The sequence below is a fragment of the Hippocampus comes genome, unplaced genomic scaffold (genome assembly GCF_001891065.2).
Source record: "Hippocampus comes isolate QL1 unplaced genomic scaffold, H_comes_QL1_v1.1 scaffold147, whole genome shotgun sequence".
Lineage (NCBI taxonomy): Eukaryota > Metazoa > Chordata > Actinopteri > Syngnathiformes > Syngnathidae > Hippocampus > Hippocampus comes.
The window spans coordinates 586,360-604,940 of record NW_017805009.1 but is presented as its reverse complement, the minus strand read 5'-3'; the positions used below and the strand labels follow the sequence as shown (position 1 = coordinate 604,940).

At 41.3% G+C, this 18,581-nt stretch overlaps 3 protein-coding genes across 5 annotated transcripts in view; all 3 read left to right on the top strand.

The window, feature by feature from the left end:
• Positions 1 to 313: 313 nt before the first annotated feature.
• On the top strand, positions 314 to 3,694 carry vgll4l (vestigial like 4 like). The gene is made up of 5 exons (XM_019862911.1): positions 314 to 523; positions 1,701 to 1,821; positions 1,911 to 2,187; positions 2,775 to 2,856; positions 2,994 to 3,694. Exons 1-5 carry the CDS (start codon positions 457 to 459, stop codon positions 3,293 to 3,295), a joined length of 849 nt encoding a protein of 282 aa, XP_019718470.1. The 5' UTR covers positions 314 to 456; the 3' UTR covers positions 3,296 to 3,694.
• A 2,452-nt stretch (positions 3,695 to 6,146) lies between these two features.
• Positions 6,147 to 11,476, top strand: slc20a1a (solute carrier family 20 member 1a). The gene is made up of 11 exons (XM_019862907.1): positions 6,147 to 6,257; positions 7,194 to 7,749; positions 7,868 to 8,008; positions 8,139 to 8,224; positions 8,516 to 8,612; positions 9,300 to 9,419; positions 9,507 to 9,707; positions 9,833 to 10,295; positions 10,397 to 10,582; positions 10,665 to 10,749; positions 10,843 to 11,476. Exons 2-11 carry the CDS (start codon positions 7,398 to 7,400, stop codon positions 10,996 to 10,998), a joined length of 1,887 nt encoding a protein of 628 aa, XP_019718466.1. The 5' UTR covers positions 6,147 to 6,257; positions 7,194 to 7,397; the 3' UTR covers positions 10,999 to 11,476.
• Positions 11,477 to 13,609: 2,133 nt separating this feature from the next.
• dtx1 (deltex 1, E3 ubiquitin ligase) overlaps positions 13,610 to 18,581 on the top strand; it is a 34,117-nt gene continuing 29,145 nt past the window's right edge. For 2 of the 3 annotated variants that reach the window (XM_019861922.1, XM_019861901.1), the window contains exons 1-2: positions 13,610 to 14,052; positions 14,419 to 14,970. In XM_019861922.1, the coding sequence (XP_019717481.1) occupies positions 14,712 to 14,970 (259 nt within the window). In that variant the 5' untranslated portion in view covers positions 13,610 to 14,052; positions 14,419 to 14,711. The remainder of the gene's footprint in view (positions 14,053 to 14,418; positions 14,971 to 18,581) is intronic. The other variant, XM_019861910.1, reaches the window with a different exon arrangement.

Genomic DNA, 18,581 nt, shown 5'->3' with positions numbered 1-18,581 from the left:
GGCGCAGGTGGTGGGGGGCACAAAAGCTTCAGTTCACTTTCTTCATGTCTCAAGGACAAATTAATATCTATTCTTGAGTGTAATTTATGCAGAAGAGGGTGCCATACTAATTCTAATTTAAACACCAGCATTCTGACATTTACCAGCCTCGGAGCTCGAGTCCCAATCTTCAACCTGTGCCTGCTTTCCTCCTGAAGGAAAACAACAAACACAATGTAATGTGGAGCCTTTGATTGGCTCTCCCAGTAGCCAATAGGAATGTAGGGAATGTGTCCCTGGGAAGCATCATCCTCTGTTTGCACTCACCTGATACGCTACCTGGCTGAGAGCGCAGACCCACAATCTCACTACTTTTCCAGCACAGTCCACCACTGAGGCTCATTTTGTCCCGCATTGTCGAGCACCCAGGTGTTTACTCTCTGTCTTGGACTGTACTTGAAAAAAAGGCAAGCAGACATGGCTGTGGCAAACTTCCACTATATTACTCGCATGAGCAGCGGCTTCAAGGTCTACATTTTAGAGGGTAAGCTTCGCTCTTTGCTTTTAAATCCTTCATACAGTACAATTTATGGTTGAGCGGTGTCATTTTGACACGACTATCACAGAAACATCATTTAAAATTTTAAAGTTAAATTGTCATTGCTATATTTCCGTCACATCATATCCTGTAAGTCGTGTGTTTTCTAAGGAAACAGAATATAATGCTGACCATATGTCGAAGATTAGATCCTCTCAGCTGTGTTGTCATGTTAAACCTGAATTGGCTCTTTGTGATTAGTCGTCACTGACTGAACAAATGAAAGAGTAATGCACCCTATTCCTTTCCTAATGAGGGAAAATATCCATGCCCGAGGCTGTAGAAAATCAGCAAAGGTGTGGTTAAACCTGCCCCCACCTCCCTCCCTCCACAATGGCAGGGAGTAGCTCACAGGTGTAGGGAGCGTTAAAGCTCTGTGAACAGCCTTTTATACAATGCAAAATAGATCATCCTCCATTGTATTTGAATCACTAAGCTTGTGGCAGGCTAGTTCTCTTTTGTCGCACTAACTGCATGATTTGAATATAGTTGAAGGACTGGCATCAATGTGAATTTGAACGTGTTAACAAAGCAGCCGGTATAAACAGTAGCCAAAGAAAACGTCTCAATACGCATTCTATGATTTACTCTGCAAGTCATTTCACAACATGAGGGCAAACCGAATACACTGTCGCATAACATGACACATGTATTCATGACACAAATTATCAAATTATAAATATGACCAAAGTGTAACAGAATTATATTCAATTGTCGCCGCTATGTGTCACCTGGTGTCTCAGATGAAATTCACTGTATGATAAAAGTGTATTCCTCCATCATTACAAAATGTGTTGATTGCCCCTTTGAAGGCGTGACCGGGACAAATGCCAGTATTAAGCAGGAAAACAACATTTACCGTTAGCATTAAATCAGCTGTGTCGTGTTGTAACGCTCACAGATCAGGTCGATCGAGTTTTGCAACTTAACGGAGTTTGCTATAAACGGTGAACCCGGGAAAAATACAAGCAGTGGATCAAAACAAGCAGCCCTTTTCGACTGTTAAATGAAAGTTGTCCCATAATTCACACGTCCCAATTCCGAATTTGTTTTTAGGAAATGATTACAATATATGCCATATTGTGCAACGGCTTCCCATTCTTAATGTTTTTCTTTTTTTCAGGTCAGCCTCATCTGAGAAGTGAAGACAGATTCAGACATATGTCAAATGAACGAACTCAGACCCCCACGGTGTATCCCAAACGCAAGCGCAGCCACGATAGATGTCTCACTCTGGAGGAAAGGTTGGTGTAGTGTTCGCATTCAAGCTCACACTTTTTGTTTACAACATTTCTCATGGTAATATGACCATTTTTTTGTTCATTTATTTCAGGCGCGAACGGGTGCTAGGGAGAAACAATGGGAAAGCTACGCAGAGAGGAGCAACTGTAACAGCACCACCAGTACCACCAACAGTCATGATTACTAGCCCTCAAAGTCCCACTTCCACCTGGAGCCCAACACCCAGTTCAACCAGCCCTCTGCCCTCTCATGTGTATTACACCCCAGTCACTGATGAACCTCTTGCCCTCATCAAGAAACCAAGAAAGGACCAGGACCCAGAGACCACAAAAGAGAAAACTAAAAACGCCAGCTCAAGTCAGATGCAGGTAAAGGGATTGGGGGAAAAAGAAATATAATTTCAAGGTCAATGAGGGTGTCGTAACCTATGGCAAATACACAGTAGAATACACTTTATTTCATTCCAGTTTCAGCATAGTTCCAGGATAACCACCAGTGTGGTACATCTTGTGCAGTCAGTGAATCCAGTTGTACACACGCAAGCTCTAGCTTGTCTAAGCTATGCAACCCATCCAGATTCAGGAAGAAAATGTGAGCAATGAAGGGAAAGAATCCCATCAACAAGACCAAACAAAAAGCTCTGACTTTTATCTGTTTATGTACTGCGGGTGGGATCTGTTCTCTGTTGGCAAACCAGTTCAAGCAGTTCTCAAATCATCTTGTCTTCAGGTTAAATTCATAAACTATTTTTGAAAGATTGAGAGATTTTATATTTATCGTCGAATGCGATATCACTCCTGAAATATGATGGAAATACAATTGAGTGAATATCATTTCAAAAGAAATGCTATGGAAATCGAAGGGGATTTCTACATAGAGTTGCATTGTTATGAACCCGGAAAGGTCACACCAGCATTTTATTTTTAAATAACCATCACCATACATTTCTTTTCAGATACGTCCCTCTGTCATCACTTGTGTCTCTTCATTAAGAAAGCCCGCCGGGAGCTCCGATGTCCACCAGAGTCAGTCATCAGGTCCGTCTCACTCTTCTGATTTGAGCACCCATACACTTGATCGTGCATCACAAATAATGAAAATATACCTACCCTCGCACAAACCCACTGGAGGCACTGTGTTCAACTTTTTTATCTTTATGTGTTTCCTGTTTCAGTAATCTCCAAATGCAACTATGACCATGTGGTTGAGGAGCATTTCCAGAGGAGCCTTGGTGCGAATTACCAGAAAACTCACTCCCAGCAGCTGTCTATCGGCGTGTCAGTCGATGACCACTTTGCCAAGGCCTTGGGAGATAAGTGGCTGCAGATTAAGTCCAAGTCTTCCTCCTGCTCATCTACACCCCCCAGCAGTCCGAGCATTACTCACTCACCAGCCTATATACAAAGCCCACATCCATCCGTGAAAGAATCTGTGAGCAAATCGCCACCAGCCTCCAGTCATTGGTCTGTAAATTAACTCACAATTGACCTCCGACCTCAGCAGGGAATTGACTTTTGACATATTAAGTTTTTCACGCCGCTTGTTGACCAATGGGCAGTTTTTAAGGGTGATGTCAGATTGGACCACTATGTGCCTTCACAGATGCAGGCAATTGTAGCATCATTACATTTCTTTCTTCAGCCTACCAACTGGTATGATTGAAGAATCATCAAATAATTCCTTCACATTTCCCATGTTTGTTTCTTGTCATGTCACATTGCATTTCATTGCATTATATTTATATTAATTTCATTTTATGGTTTACATGGCAGGCCTATATTTGATATGTATTTTTGTGATTACATTTCTGACACAAAAGAGAGACCTTAAAAAGGCTTTGAAGACTTTGGAAAAAAAATAAAAATGTAAAATAAAGATTTTTTTTTTTTTTAGTTTGTTTGTTTTTATTTGTAAGGACACAAAGCTTCTCATTCACAACATACCCATGATATGGGTAATTATTTATTTATGTCTTTATTTTAATAGAAGCAAAACATCAAGCAGAAAACTCTTTTGGGAATGTGAGTATTGTTGATCTTGTTAAAACTGGGAAGGGCAGTGCCGCAGACAAGTCCAGTGAGTCAGTGTGTGTCTGGGACACGTCCGGTGCACACGTGGTGTTTTACATAGGTGTTGCCACAAAGTGGAAATTAAATAGATGTGTGAACCACACACTCTGGACTTTTTACTGTAAATATGAGGGAATGTGGCCTACGTGTAGAAACATGCATAAGATCTTGTGTTCTGACATTCCTGTCTCCTGAGAAAATGACTGTGAGATCCTACAGATCCTGTTTGGCAAGGGATCGGAGGGAGGGAAGAGGGGAATGGAAGGGTTGGGCTTGAGAACCAGCCGTGCACTTCGGTTACTTATTTGCATGCCCTATCTTGTCTGGCCTTAAATATGATCACATTCAATAGGTTAATGATGCCTTAGTTTGTATTTCATTCATATTTTTCCATATATTTCAAACAGTGGGGTTTCATGAATGATGTGTCACAGTTTAAGAAGTGAAATGTTTGAATGGAAATGGCTCAAACTCCCGTCAAAATAAAAAAAAAAATTCACCTCCAACATCACATATGAGAAACAAGGTACTCAATAGAGGACTGCTGCTGATCATCACAAAGTGCTAAAGTTGGCTGTCTACTTGGAATACGGGTTGCCTTGGGGATTCCGACTCTATGCTCTAGCACCATCCAGAGGCACTTACATTCATTGCACCAAGGTGAATACAATTCGATTAAAAAAAGAGGTTGTGTTTGAGATTAAACCATGTCTACATTGATAAAAATAGATTTAAAAGTATACTTCTCTGACATCGTGAATAAAAAGAACATTTAATCCTCTTATTATATCTGGCGAGTGATTATTGGAAATTTCTGTAAGAGCTAAATGATCAAATAAATACCAACTGTATTGCCTGTATACTTTATCGTGATACATTAATGCGGAACATTGAAAAACGTAATAGGGCATTAAACTGTTTTAAACATATCCTCCTTATACTGCAAAGCAAATGCTCATTGTATTTGACTCATTAGCAACAAAAGATGATCACTCAGTGGCAATTACATTGTAAATGTATAATCCAGGGAAATTGGCCAAATTTAAGGAAAGCATAATTACAATAATGTCAACAAATCACATCGTGTGTCATCTCCAATTTCAGAATATCAAATCTTCCAGGAAACACAATCGTCAATGGGAAAACAACAGAAGCTTGATTGACCTAGATATGGGCGCAATGAAAACCGAGTAAACTCAGTTGTGATATTTGCATGTGTTTATCGACAGCAAACAGAAGTAAATACGTGGGCAAAATCTGTTTAATTACCAACATTACCTAATTTTAGGCTCAAATACTGTTCAAAGTGACTTAGAATACACATTAACAGTTAAAACTGTTCAACGTGTCAGTCTCAGTCGAGGATCACTGGCCTTTAGAGGAGGTCACATCCTCCACACAGCTCATTATTTCTTACCTACCTAAACATGCATTCAATAAATGAGTAATAAGGAGGAAGCTATCAGCAGATTCGGAGGCACCGTTGCATTTCGGAAATAAATTTTGATGACACGCAGTGAACTTGAGTAGACCGGTAGTTTTTTTTTTTTTTTTCTCTAAAAGCCATTAGTGAATAACAGATTGAACAGTTAGACATTTTGAAATGGCATCATTCTTTCCATAGCTACACATACATCACATTAATCATCCATACAGGCATTTGTTCACTGCTTAGTCTACAGAATTATACAGTACTTGTCTGCATAGGACAGAGATACTTATAACTCTCATGACAGAACATAGTTCCTGTGATGTGAAGGGGAATCAAAATCTTTTCCTGGACCAATGACAAAACAATTTGATAAATGTGTATATTTATTGTTATCAAGGTCATTAGGGCTCTTTCTCTAATAAAATACAGTGATTGATATTTTATTTTATACTGATATATACTATGATGACCTCTTACTCCACTAGAATCTAATGAAAAGAAACACTCAATGTACTAAAGTACCTTCAAAAAGATGGGCTGCTTTGTAATGCAAAATTACCCCTTAAGATTCAAGTCTTAAGCCTAAATTACATAAATTTTTGTGTTATTATTTTTGTGTGTTTATTATGTTAGAGTAAATTATATAAATAAATTTTTTGGGAAACAAAATTGGGTTCCACGATCTTTTCCGCAGATGCTCCTTGATGAACACTGTCATTATTTTTTACAATGAGAACAAAGAAACAAAGAGTTTCGGGCAGCATAAGTCTCATGACCACACTGAAAAGGCGTGTACTCAACCTCCTCAGTATATAAACTGGAGACTGGCAGGCAACTTCTTACAGTGCAAGCATAGCCACTGCTGGTGAAGAAGCTGGTTTGCTCCTAACCGTGGGACACACAACCAAGAGAGTCAACTTTCACTCCTGGTTCAAATGTGAGTACAAGCTTTTTATTCAAATGTAAGTCAAAAGTGTTTAGTTTTGTTGTTTGTTTGTTTGTTTGTTTGTTTGTTTTGCCGTCATATTACTCATTCTGTGTTATGCAAGAACAGTTAATGAGATTAAAATAGCACTACTCTTTATTTTGATGGTTACTTCTGGCACTCTGAAAGAATCGTTTATTCACGGCTCTCAGGCACTTTATTTTGTAGCAGAAACAGTGTTGGTGTAGTTCCACTACAACTATCATTACAAAAATGTCACAGACAAACTGATACAAAGATAACCTTCTCCATTCAGTATAATTCCAACATGAGAGTACACTGAAAAAATGGTGTGTTGAATTTATTCAATATTATTTCATTCAGTGGTTGCACAAAATAAAATCATCTGGAGCCAGATACATTTTTTTAAATAGACTATACATCTACTTAAAAATGAATCTAAATCCAGATGATGGATTCTATTATGTGCAGCCACTTGACAAACGGACAAAATCAAATACAACACACCATTTTTTTCTGTTTACTGTTTCTCAAACATCTTCAAGTACAATGTCACCTGATGTGAGGCCATTAGGCTTGTTGCCGCCGTTCTAGGCATGAATGAAAGTGCGTTATGCTTTCTGAAGCCAGAAGCGTGACCTAATGAACCACCTCCCTGATCCCCCACCCACCACTAAAACTGCCGAGACAGATAACACTACTGTTATGCTTTTAAATTTCTCTCGCCAGTAATGACATTTACTTTTACTTTATCAAATACAACTTCCCTTTTCCCCCGATTTCTAAATCATCTCTGTAACATCAACATGTCATCATGATCAAACTTGTACAATGTTATGGTCATGATAAAGTATTGTAAATGTAAGAAACACCCATTTATGGCTCTTGCATTATTGTTGAGTAACCCATGCACTTCTGTTTTTGCAGCACACCTCACCACAGGTTCGCTGTCACAATGGATGCCATTCCCTTCTTCCAGATAGCCTTTCATCTTGTTTGGACTCCTGTAGACAAGCCATATGTACCTAGACAGTAGTACATGATTCCTTGACTTTTAATATTTTTACACCAGCCATCGCATACTACTCCATTCAGTTGACTCATGATTTAAACTTTCTTTTCAAGGCAATTATGGATTCAACCACACTGGTGGCCGTCACTGTTGCCACCACCACGGTGGCTCTGGCCTCCCAGTCGGACATGTCCGGTTACTTGTGGCTCTTGATATTTGGCTTTGTGATTGCCTTTGTCCTGGCTTTTTCCGTTGGGGCCAATGATGTGGCCAATTCCTTCGGTACGGCTGTCGGCTCCGGGGTGGTGACATTGCGACAGGCCTGTGTCCTGGCCACTATCTTTGAGACAGTGGGCTCGGTCCTGCTGGGGGCCAAAGTCAGTGAGACCATCCGAAAGGGCGTCATTGACGTCGAGATGTACAACGGCTCTGAACACGTCCTCATGGTGGGGTCAATAAGTGCAATGTGCGGTAAGCCTTCAATCCAGTGTAGTTTATTTTTATGACTTGAGCTTACCTGAAATTAGAATCAAGAAATGGAGATGTCATTTCCCACCCTTGGAATCCAGGCCTTGTTCTGCTTTTACAGGCTCTGCTGTGTGGCAATTGGCTGCATCATTCCTGAGGCTCCCCATTTCTGGAACTCACTGCATTGTTGGAGCCACAATAGGTTTTTCCATGGTAGCTAGAGGTCAACATGGGGTCAAATGGGTTGAGCTTCTCCGTATAGGTGATTATATATACAGTATATATATTTTTTTCTACCCATATGCAATGTGTGAATTGGACATCTTATTAAAATCTCAGGAATATGTTGTTTTTGTTGTTCATTTTTGTTTTGTTTTTTTGCGGGGGGGCAGTGGCCTCCTGGTTCCTGTCACCAGTGCTCTCTGGCATCTTGTCAGGGGTTCTTTTTTACTTTGTTCGCAAATTCATTCTTAATAAGGTAAGGTATTTTCTTTAGTCATTGTCATTTAAAGCAGTATTGTTGTAAGGCATGTATGTATCTATCCCCAGCAAAGTAAAATCCTGTTGTTATAGTGACACGTGTTTCTGAATGTAGAAAAGTCAGCAATCAGCAATGATTTGACAATTTTGGTTGGTAAAGGTGGAATTGTAACTATTTTTGAAAGAAACGCAGCAAATTAGTACAAATTGTCCTGTATGTCATGCTTTACAGCAAAGAATCTTGACACAGAAATATATTTATCGAGTCTTCACCTATTTAATGCCGCAGGCTGACCCGCTCCCCAATGGCCTCCGAGCTCTTCCACTGTTCTACGCATTTACTGTGGCAATCAACCTCTTCTCAATCATGTTCACAGGAGCACCAAGTGAGTGACTCCACTGCACATACATCATTGTGGAATGTAAGAAACCATACAGTAACTATTGCTATGTCACAGAGGAGTGGCCCTCTTTCCACTAATCTTATCCCACCCCATAACGCCTGTGCACATGTCCACTGCAGGCAGCCTTTATCATCTGTGAGAGTGTTGCAGAAAACTCTTACTTTTAGTCATTGCATCAAACTTCTGTAAATATCTTTCCCTTATGTGTGTATTTGATATTTTTGGAGAGGTCTCTTCTCCTCTTGATAATTGTACTTTCACTGATATTGTTGTCAGTAGACTGTAACAACACCAAACAAGCAAAACAAGGACATGATTTACTTTTGATCACAAAAAGTAATCCATAAATTCTGAAAAGTGTATACTGTACCTAAATGCAGCAGCTTTATCAAGTCATGAACTCGGAGGGGCGTAATGTTTTACACTAGTTTGCTGGAACATGCATTACTGGTTTACTGTCAATAGCACTTTTTTTCTACTTCTAATACATATTGTTTTAATTCAATGGGAAAACTGCCTTCTGTAAAAAACAAAACAAAACACTCTTTTCTCACCTATTCAAAAGAATATACTTTTTACCTGTGTCATCTTTAGAAACAGAGGGCATTGTTTGTGAATTAATAAAAGATGCAAAGATGGACATGTGCCTTATGTTCGTTTTCTGCATAGTGCTGGGATTTGACAGGGTGCCATGGTGGGGTACACTGTGCATCTCGATAGGATGCGGTGTCATCACAGCATTGGTCGTTTGGTTTAATGTCTGTCCGCGCCTTAAGAGGAAAATACAACGTGAGTATTTATCTTATGAATAAAACGCAAAGGACTGCACACTTTTTGTACATGCAGCTGAAGACCTCTCATGTGATTCTTGAGAAGAAAAATTAGGTGCTGCTCCCTGTGAGACTCCTCTGATGGAGAACAACACTAATGAGCATGCTCAAGTGGTGGACATATCAATACCGCAGCACCCTCCACCTCAGAGCCCTCCGAAAGACAGTCACAATGTTGCTTTTAAACTCGGAGGTTCCGAAGAGGCTGATCTAGAGATGGAGACCAAAGACATGGATGCTAGCAATGGTGAGAAAGATTGGATTGACTGAATTAGTTCACATTTTAGGCAAATTTTAAGTTGTCAAATCGATTACATGTAAGTTGACCCATAGGAAAGTTTGCAAATGATATGATATGATTTACGTTTACAGACAGCAATGTTGGTCCCATGATGATCACAGACCCCCACAGTGGACGATTACACGCGATCCAGAAAGACTCGGGTCTTTACAAAGACCTGCTGCACAAGCTACACATGGCTAAGGTCGGTGACTGCCTTGGTGACAGTGACACAGAGGAGCAGCCCATTCGGAGAAACAACAGCTACACCTCCTACACCATGGCCATTTACGGCATTCAGGGAGACCCTAAGAACAAGGACAATAATGACGGGAGGAGGTGGTCCAGAGTGAACAGCTACAGCAGCGACAGTTCAGCAGTGGCCAGAGGAGATTCAGCGAAGGATGCCAGTGTGACACAGGAGTCCACTTGGGAGCAACCTCCTGAGGAAGATGAGCTGGAGCTCGACCAAGCAGCTGTTTCCTCCCTTTTTCAGTTCCTTCAGATACTAACGGCGTGCTTTGGCTCTTTTGCACATGGTGGGAATGATGTCAGGTAATCCAGGGAATTGTTAGTACAGTATACCTAGTTTAGTGATTTACAGCTATTACTGAATATGCTACTGAATCACACACAACATATATTTTTTTCTCCAGCAATGCTATTGGTCCACTTGTGTCCCTCTGGCTTTTGTATGAGAGTGGCTCGGTTGCATCCAATGCACCGACTCCTATCTGGCTAGTTCTATATGGCGGAATAGGCATCTGTATGGGACTCTGGATATGGGGCCGCAGGGTGATTCAGACCATGGGCAAAGATCTTACCCCCATAACACCCTCTAGGTATGACATAGTACTCTGGTGCCTCACACTCATCATTACGTGACATAGTTGAAACATGTTTACATATCATCTTCTATTTTAGTGGCTTCAGCATTGAGCTGGCTTCCGCCCTAACAGTTGTTGTGGCGTCCAATGTTGGGCTTCCTGTCAGCACAACACACTGCAAGGTAATGAAAATGCAAACAAAAAATTATGTGGCTGAATGAATGCCTCAATCAAATGTTGTCTCAGTTATCAGTTGTCAAATGATATGACCGCAGGTGGGATCCGTGGTTGCCGTGGGATGGCTGCGCTCAAGGAAATCAGTGGACTGGCATTTGTTCGGGAACATATTTCTTGCCTGGTTTGTCACTGTTCCTATCTCAGGTCTCATTAGTGCTGCCATCATGGCTCTCTTCATTCACATCATTCTGTGATCAGAATCTTCACTCCATGCATTATAAATGCCATCGATAGCCAGCAATTTTTCTTGATGAAAAAAAATTTACATTTTACTTTATGTAATAAAATTTGTTATTATTGTCATGGACTGTAATTGAGAAGTTAAAAAATGTTATGCTGCATCTGTCTATGCGACGCATGAAATTTAAAAAAATGAAATAAACACATTTACAATGATTAAGACAAAACATTGCAAGATGTACATACACCCTTTATGAGATACTCGTGTACATATCGAGATCAAATTGAGCTGAAGTTTTAATGTCACACAGATATTCAGCTAATTATATTTGTTTTATGCTGACGGTAGATTGCAGTGGTGTAGAACTGTATGACAACCAACGTGTATGTGTAATATTATGTTACAATGTAATTGTCATTATTGTGTATTTGTCCTCCCATACACTTTACAGAGATTAAAAAGACTGAGCAAGTGATTGAGTACATTCTGAAGACAGTATCCTCAATCTATATGGACACGTTTCCTGCATTTTCTGTAAAGAAAATAGAATATACATCCATATGAAAGAGTGAATGTTCAGCAGTTTATCTTGATTTTCAAACCAAACAAAGGCTAGTTTTCTCATGACATCACACAACTTGGATCAGTCTCATCGTATTTCAGTTTCAAATACAGTAGTTTATCTTCACAATCTCGAACCCCAACAACGGCAGAACGGCTAACACTGATCATGTGATCGAAAAATGTTGGAAGGTAAGCGCTCGCCGAGTTCCATGATTAACCATGTGACTGCTGTTTTGTTAATTATACGACCACAAGATGGTGCTACTGCAGCAATAACAGCCAACAAGCTAGTGCACTGAGTAGAAGTGTGTTCAAGGGCTGACACGACCTTATTCAACTGTGAAAGTTAAAAAATCAATAAAATAAAATTCTCCACATGTAGAAACGTGCTTCTTACTGTAACAAGGAAAAAAATCTGGCAGGCCATCATAGCTTTCAATGTATTTCCAAGTAGGCATGGTCATTTCATCCAGTATCCATCCATTTTCATTTCCTCATTAGGGTCACGAGTGAGCTGTTATCAATTACAGTTTACTGACCCAGTACTGGTCGCAGGTAGTGAGGCACTTGAACGTCTTCACTGAGCATGAGTGTCATTTTTAGAGGCAGGGAGGTAACAGCTGTGATCAAGCTCGTTTTTTTTTTTTGTTTTGTTTTTTTTTGCGTGGATGCCCTAAAGTGCCTTCACGTACGCCGAGGGATGCACGTACTTCCATTTGAGAATCACTGCTGCAGCCTATATATTCTAAACTAGTATAGACTACAGTACTAGTTTTTCTCATCCATCAAACCACCACAAAAGCATATTTATTTTCCATCGTCTCTTCTCCCCATTCCTTGAAAACACACACACACACACACACACACACACACACACACACACACACACACACACACACACACACACACACACACACACACACGAACACGCACACGCGGGCGCGTGCGCATGTTTACCCACGAAGACAATATATGATAATATTTGTGTGATTTATTTAATCTAATCTAAAATACAAAATATAAACCAAAAAACAGTCTTGTTTCTCCCATTCACATTTTGAGTAGGCCCATTTGAAAACTAAACCTATATTAATGTTCAGTGAACACGAGCATTTTCAGGGGTTTTGATCATTAGACACTCGTCGTTTAATTCTGGTGAATTTGATTTTTTTTTAATAAAAATGCTTCGCTGGACTTTCCGTGGTGTGTACGCAATGGTGTGTATGCACATTACCTAATCATGTGCAATCGATTGCCCATGTGCTGGTATTTGATTGTAAACTATGTAAAATATTGAGTGAAAGAAAAATCAAGATTTTGTTCACCCATCCTCCGATCCGCTTATCCTCACAATGGCCGCGGGGGATGCTGGAGCTATCCCAGCTGTCTTCGGGCAGTAGGCGGGGGACACCCTGAACCGGTCGCCAGCCAATCGCAGGGCACACAGAAACGAACAACCATTCGCGGCCACACTCACACCTAGGGGCAATTTAGAGTGTTCAATCAGCCTGCCATGCATGTTTTTGGAATGTAGGAGGAAACCGGAGTACCCAGAGAACCCCACGCAGGCCTGGGGAGAACATGCAAACTCCACACAGGGAGGCCGGAGTTGGAATTGAGGTCGATGCGCCAAGATTTTATCACATTGAATGTTCCATGTCGCTCAATTGCCCTCACTTTCATTACATACTTAGTTATGCATATACCTTATGCATCATTCATGCTTTGGGAATAATCAATATAATAATCAGTCTCATATGATTTCATACGCGCACACGCACGCATGCACGTGCGCGTACAAACACGCACATTCACTCACGTGTATTTCCTCCCAAAAAAATGAGAGCAAAAAACCCAGCTAAAATTAGACTGAATATCATACATACTGAACGATCTAACGTCATTTTGATAGCTACAGGATAATAGCCACTTTTGGAATAATCATAATAATTAAACATAAAAAAAAAAAAAAAAGATATGAGTCAAATTCCAATCGCTTTTATTCTGAAATAATTTTTCGGAAACGGATTTATCATTTATATGGTACGTACTTGAGAGCTTGACCAAATTTTCAACCACTCAACGTACAGGTGCGCTCGAGCAGCTCGTTGTAATTGTTTGAGGCTGGGAAAATGTGATGTCAGCCGGACTTTTGCGCGTGGACGGTGACTTCTCGCGTCCCCGCGGCTGACTTAGTGGCACATCGAGGCACTCGAGGACTGCGGGGCAGCAAACTGGCAAAGCAAACAAGCGACACGAAAGGAGCGACGACTCCTTTTTTTCTGCGTTAATGTTGGACGGCTGTTGCGGTGAGCGGTTGTAGAAGACCGTTTTGACATTTTTCACATCAACAAATGTATTATGAAGCATCGCGTTGCTTGGAATATTTTCGTACTCTTAGCCCCCCGCCCCCGTTTTATCCTTGTGATTTTTTTTTAAAGCGGGGCCAGTGAAACGTAGCTGCTGCTTGACAGCTGTGAGGCACCACATCTGCAACCTACAGGTCTGTATGGCATTATGAATTCAACGTAACGACAGTGCATGCTAAATGAGCCCAACATGCGGCATTGTATCTGGATCGTCTCAGTCAGACTCATTTTCTGTACAAATCTAATTACATTGTCTTGGCAAAATGATATTCTCTTTGCTAGGCTCTTGATAGCATCAGTCACCCCACTCCAACCTGAAGATCATCAATATTTTTCCCCTTCATGCAGCTCATAAACAGTGAAGACGGAGTCGCTGCATGGAATACTGTACATTGATGTCCTTAAAGTAGACACAGTGGTTCCATGCTATGGATACAACTGTGTCTCAAAAAGACATAACTCAGCATTTGTTAACAGTGCACCTTCCTGTTATCTTACAGCAAGTCACCCCTCCCCATCTGCCTGCTCCTGAAGAGCAACTGCTGCAGCTCCTCATTAACATCTGCCACGTCGGACCCTGGAGGCTGCTGTTCTGTTGATCAAGGAGCCCGCAACAAGCCATAGGCAGCCTGCTCCGGAAAGCAGCAGAGGATCATGGACCTTGCAAGGCTGCTTGCTTGAAAGCAGACCACTGAAGTCGCTGAGCTAAGCTGGTTCCAGTGTGGCACTGATGGCAATGTTCCGGAGTGAAATTTGACTGACAGGTGGTTCTCTGTCTAACCTGCCAGGGACAATGGCTCGCCCTGGTGCAGGCTTACTGCTTCCCACAAATGGGCTAGGCTACCCTCCCCAGAATCTGGCCAGAGTGGTGGTCTGGGAGTGGATGAACGAACATGGGCGCTGGAGGCCCTATAGTGCAGCGGTGTGCCACCATATTGAGAACATCCTGAAGGGTGATGCCCGAGGAACCGCAGTTCTGGGACAGGTAGATGGCCAGCTATCTCCATACATCATCGACCTGCAATCAATGCATCAGTTTCGACAGGACACGGGTAAGAGACGAGTCACTTTCACAAAAGGATGTTTGGAATATCCAGCTGGCTTTTCTGTCTCGCATTCAAAAACAAATACAGCTCTGTTAAAAAAAATGAAGAGATCAAACACTGGACCTTTTTCAGTGTTTAGATGACATTCTTTTTCCTGCAAATACATTTTGAAAGACTGTATTCATTTTCTTCAAATATTCCCAGCAAAATAAGAAAATCAGAGAAGCTAATCATTTTACAGAGCTGTAAGTTTTTTACACAGCTGTTAGTTTGGGTTATGGAAGACCTTAGGTGTGAATGATTATGTTAATAGTTGTCTTGTATCAACATGTTTGCCTTGAGGTTGAGTACAGGGTGTACTCTGCTCTTCGCCCAAAGTCAGCTACCACAGGCTCAAGCTTCTCCAAAACAAGTGTTGACACATAATATCGACGTACCGATCCTTCTTTTGTAAGGCACTGCTGTCCAGTATTATTACTTTTTAAGAATATCTTGGTGCTCAAACGGAAAAATAATTGCTTTGATATCTTTGTGGCTCAGTATTTCATAGCCCCATGTTGTGGCAGGTCTCAAATGAAAGAGGGTAAAAATGAAGCTCAGAAGAAAGGCAAATTGAAAACAGAATGAAAGTATGCCAGAAGAATTCTGTCACAGAAAGTAAAAGAGCATAGATATAGAATAATACATGGCTAATGAACAGATACAATTCCCAGTTACTCATTTTATGTACATTTTGACCTTTCCCGCTCAAGGATAGTGTGGCCCATACACAGTTGTTGAAATATGATGTGGATCTATAATTAGGGAAATTGTGCTTCTTTTGCATATGATGTCACATGGTCTCTCTTTGGGACTGATTAAAACTCGGCCTTGATGTGTGTGCCACACAAGTCTTACGTAACGTTCAAGGGAATGAACGAGAGTCGTCAGTGTCCCCCCCTGCTTTGGGACTTCTGCGTTAGGAGCATCCAAACGGCATGAGATGCCCAAATGAAAAGGTGCTGCAATCATTTATTCATTCAAAAGTGTTGCTGGCATGCCGTGACCTTGCTGAAGGGCACCGTGTCGGTGGGGAGACACAATCATCAAGTAAATGGGGCCTGTAGCTCGGCGCAAAGGTCTCCTCTCCAGATGTCAGATCCATGTGATGAGTTTGAAGTAGATGCAAGAATCAGATTTAAAATACACAATTACTGTTGGAACTGCGCTGCTTTTTATCATGTTCCTTTCATGTGGGGAATGTGGCTCCATTTGGAAGCGAGTGGAGCATGCCATTTAGGAGTGAGCCACTGCACTGATGACGGGAACAAAGTTTCAGATTCAACATATATCACACGATGAAAGTTTACCACATGCCACTTCAAAGCAAAACCAGTCAGGCCAGTCTTTGGGTCTGTGTCATTTGACAGATGATAGTTGCCCCTTTTAAATGTGGCCAGATGTTTTGGTTTTTGCTGTATTCCTAGAAACCTTTGCACATTCTCACCAGCCAGTGCACATACGTGCGAGTTCATTTTGTTGTTGAGCCAAGATAGCTACATTAGGAATATACGGTATTCCCACCATGTTCCTATCATGACCACTTTGTGGGGTGTACTGTGAGTGTCATTACAGGAAACTGACCTATCAAATTGGAGAAAAAAAACAGGAACGGTCTCTGAGATAACTTAATGGTATTACATAACATTCGAGGAGCGATACAAAGTGACTAACGTGTACGTCCAAGGTGACCACATTTGCATCGATCTGTATTATGTAAATGTGCACAAATTTGTTTGTGTTCTCCTGCAACATTAAGTACATCTGCAAATATATCAATTTGTCTTGACAAAGATAGTTGTCTGTGCCAGGAGTACAATACAATTCTACACTACAGACGATATCAAATATTTAAAGAACTTTGAGATGTCAATCAAAACTGATCACTTTTATTTGGAAAGAAAAGTGTTGATACTCCTGTGTTGGATATTTTATTTGGTAGTGAAAGTGCACCGAAGTGTCTTTTTGAGGCTACATATATTATTCTGGCACACAAAACAAGACTCCAAATCACTTTAGAACACCTTTAGCTGGTGTGTGTGTGTGTGTGTGTGTGTGTGTGTGTGTGTGTGTGTGTGTGTGTGTGTGTGTGTGTGTGTTCTACTAATGTTTTTTTGCTCATGCTATAAATTCCACTCTATTACATTGAATGGTGTAACTCCCTTGCTAATTCTTCTTCTTCTTCTCCTTTCGGCACGTCCCTATTCAGGGGTCGCCACAGCGAGTCAGTAATTTCCATCCGCCCCTGTAAACCGTCCTACCAACTCGCATGGTCGTCTTGGCAAAAGTTTTACGTCGGATGCCATACCTGACGCAACCCTCCCCATTTCTCCGGGCTTGGGACCGGCACTGGGAAACAGTGCACCCCCAGGGGAGGGCCCGCCCCCCAGCGGCTGGGTTGTGTAACTCCCTTGCTAATACAAAAAAAAAATCTATAAAACTTAGTCTTTACGACAACATGCTACCATTCTCTTCTGACAGCTTTGAAATATTTCTACTCGGGTTGCACATATTCTCTTATTGAACCTATCCTTGCTTTTTGTTGGAAAGGTAGGGCGCATCCATGTCAGGTTGTGTGTAGTGTCGACATGGTTATTGACTGGTGTAGGCACGAAAAGTGCCATGTGTCCGTGTTGGCTGCAAGATGAGCTAATGCGCCATTTGTCAGAGAGGAGCACGACACCGGGGCCTGACGTTTATCGCTCCTTGTTGTGATGTTGTGTGTTACCTTCCCCCACGGCTGATATAAACCTGTCACATGTATCTCTGACGGACAGCAGCCCGGTCACCTTCTCCCATTCCCTCTTTGTTCTCATTGTGTACACGCCACCCATGTCTTACAAATGGTTGAGCTGCAGACCGCAGCCATTGATTCAAGCGTGTTGGTTTCAAAGTGTATTGAATGTTCGCTACCCTTTTGACTCTGTAGGTGAGCTCCCGACACTGTCCCAGTGGAGAAATGGTTTTATACTAGAGGAACCTCATGGTTGTTAGTTGGCTTCATCTGCAAGTGCTTGAAGTGTTTTTTTGGTTTGTTCCCCTCCCCCCTCTTTCCTTACTCATCTGTGGTTTTTAAATCAACCACCAGGAAAATGTGCATCAGATGTCTTAGCAGGCTCTCTCTCGTCTCTCTAGGAATTATCTGCAATAACATTTTTAAAAAATGGTTTGTAATATGTCAGAAAATAGGCTGTTCATGGTTTCCAAAGTAAAAGCATATGTTTTATTTTTTTTTTGGAAAAAAAAACAGGACAACAGCAATTGAATATTTACTGTTGAGAATCTGAAGTTTTGAGCATTTGGACGATTTTTCATGATACAAGTGGTCTAAATGATTAATTGATTGCATCTCCTAGATCAGGGGTCCCCACCCGCCGGTCCGCGGACCGGTACCGGTCCGCAGGGCATTTGGTACCGGGCCGCACAGAAAGAACTTGCCTTAATTCCGTTTTATTTCGGAATACGAAAGATGTTTTATTTTGAAAAATTACCGGATTCTCCGTTACATCCGTCTGTGTCACGCTTGACACACGTCAAGCCACGCTTTCCCCCGTCACGTGACCGATTCCGCTTAAAAA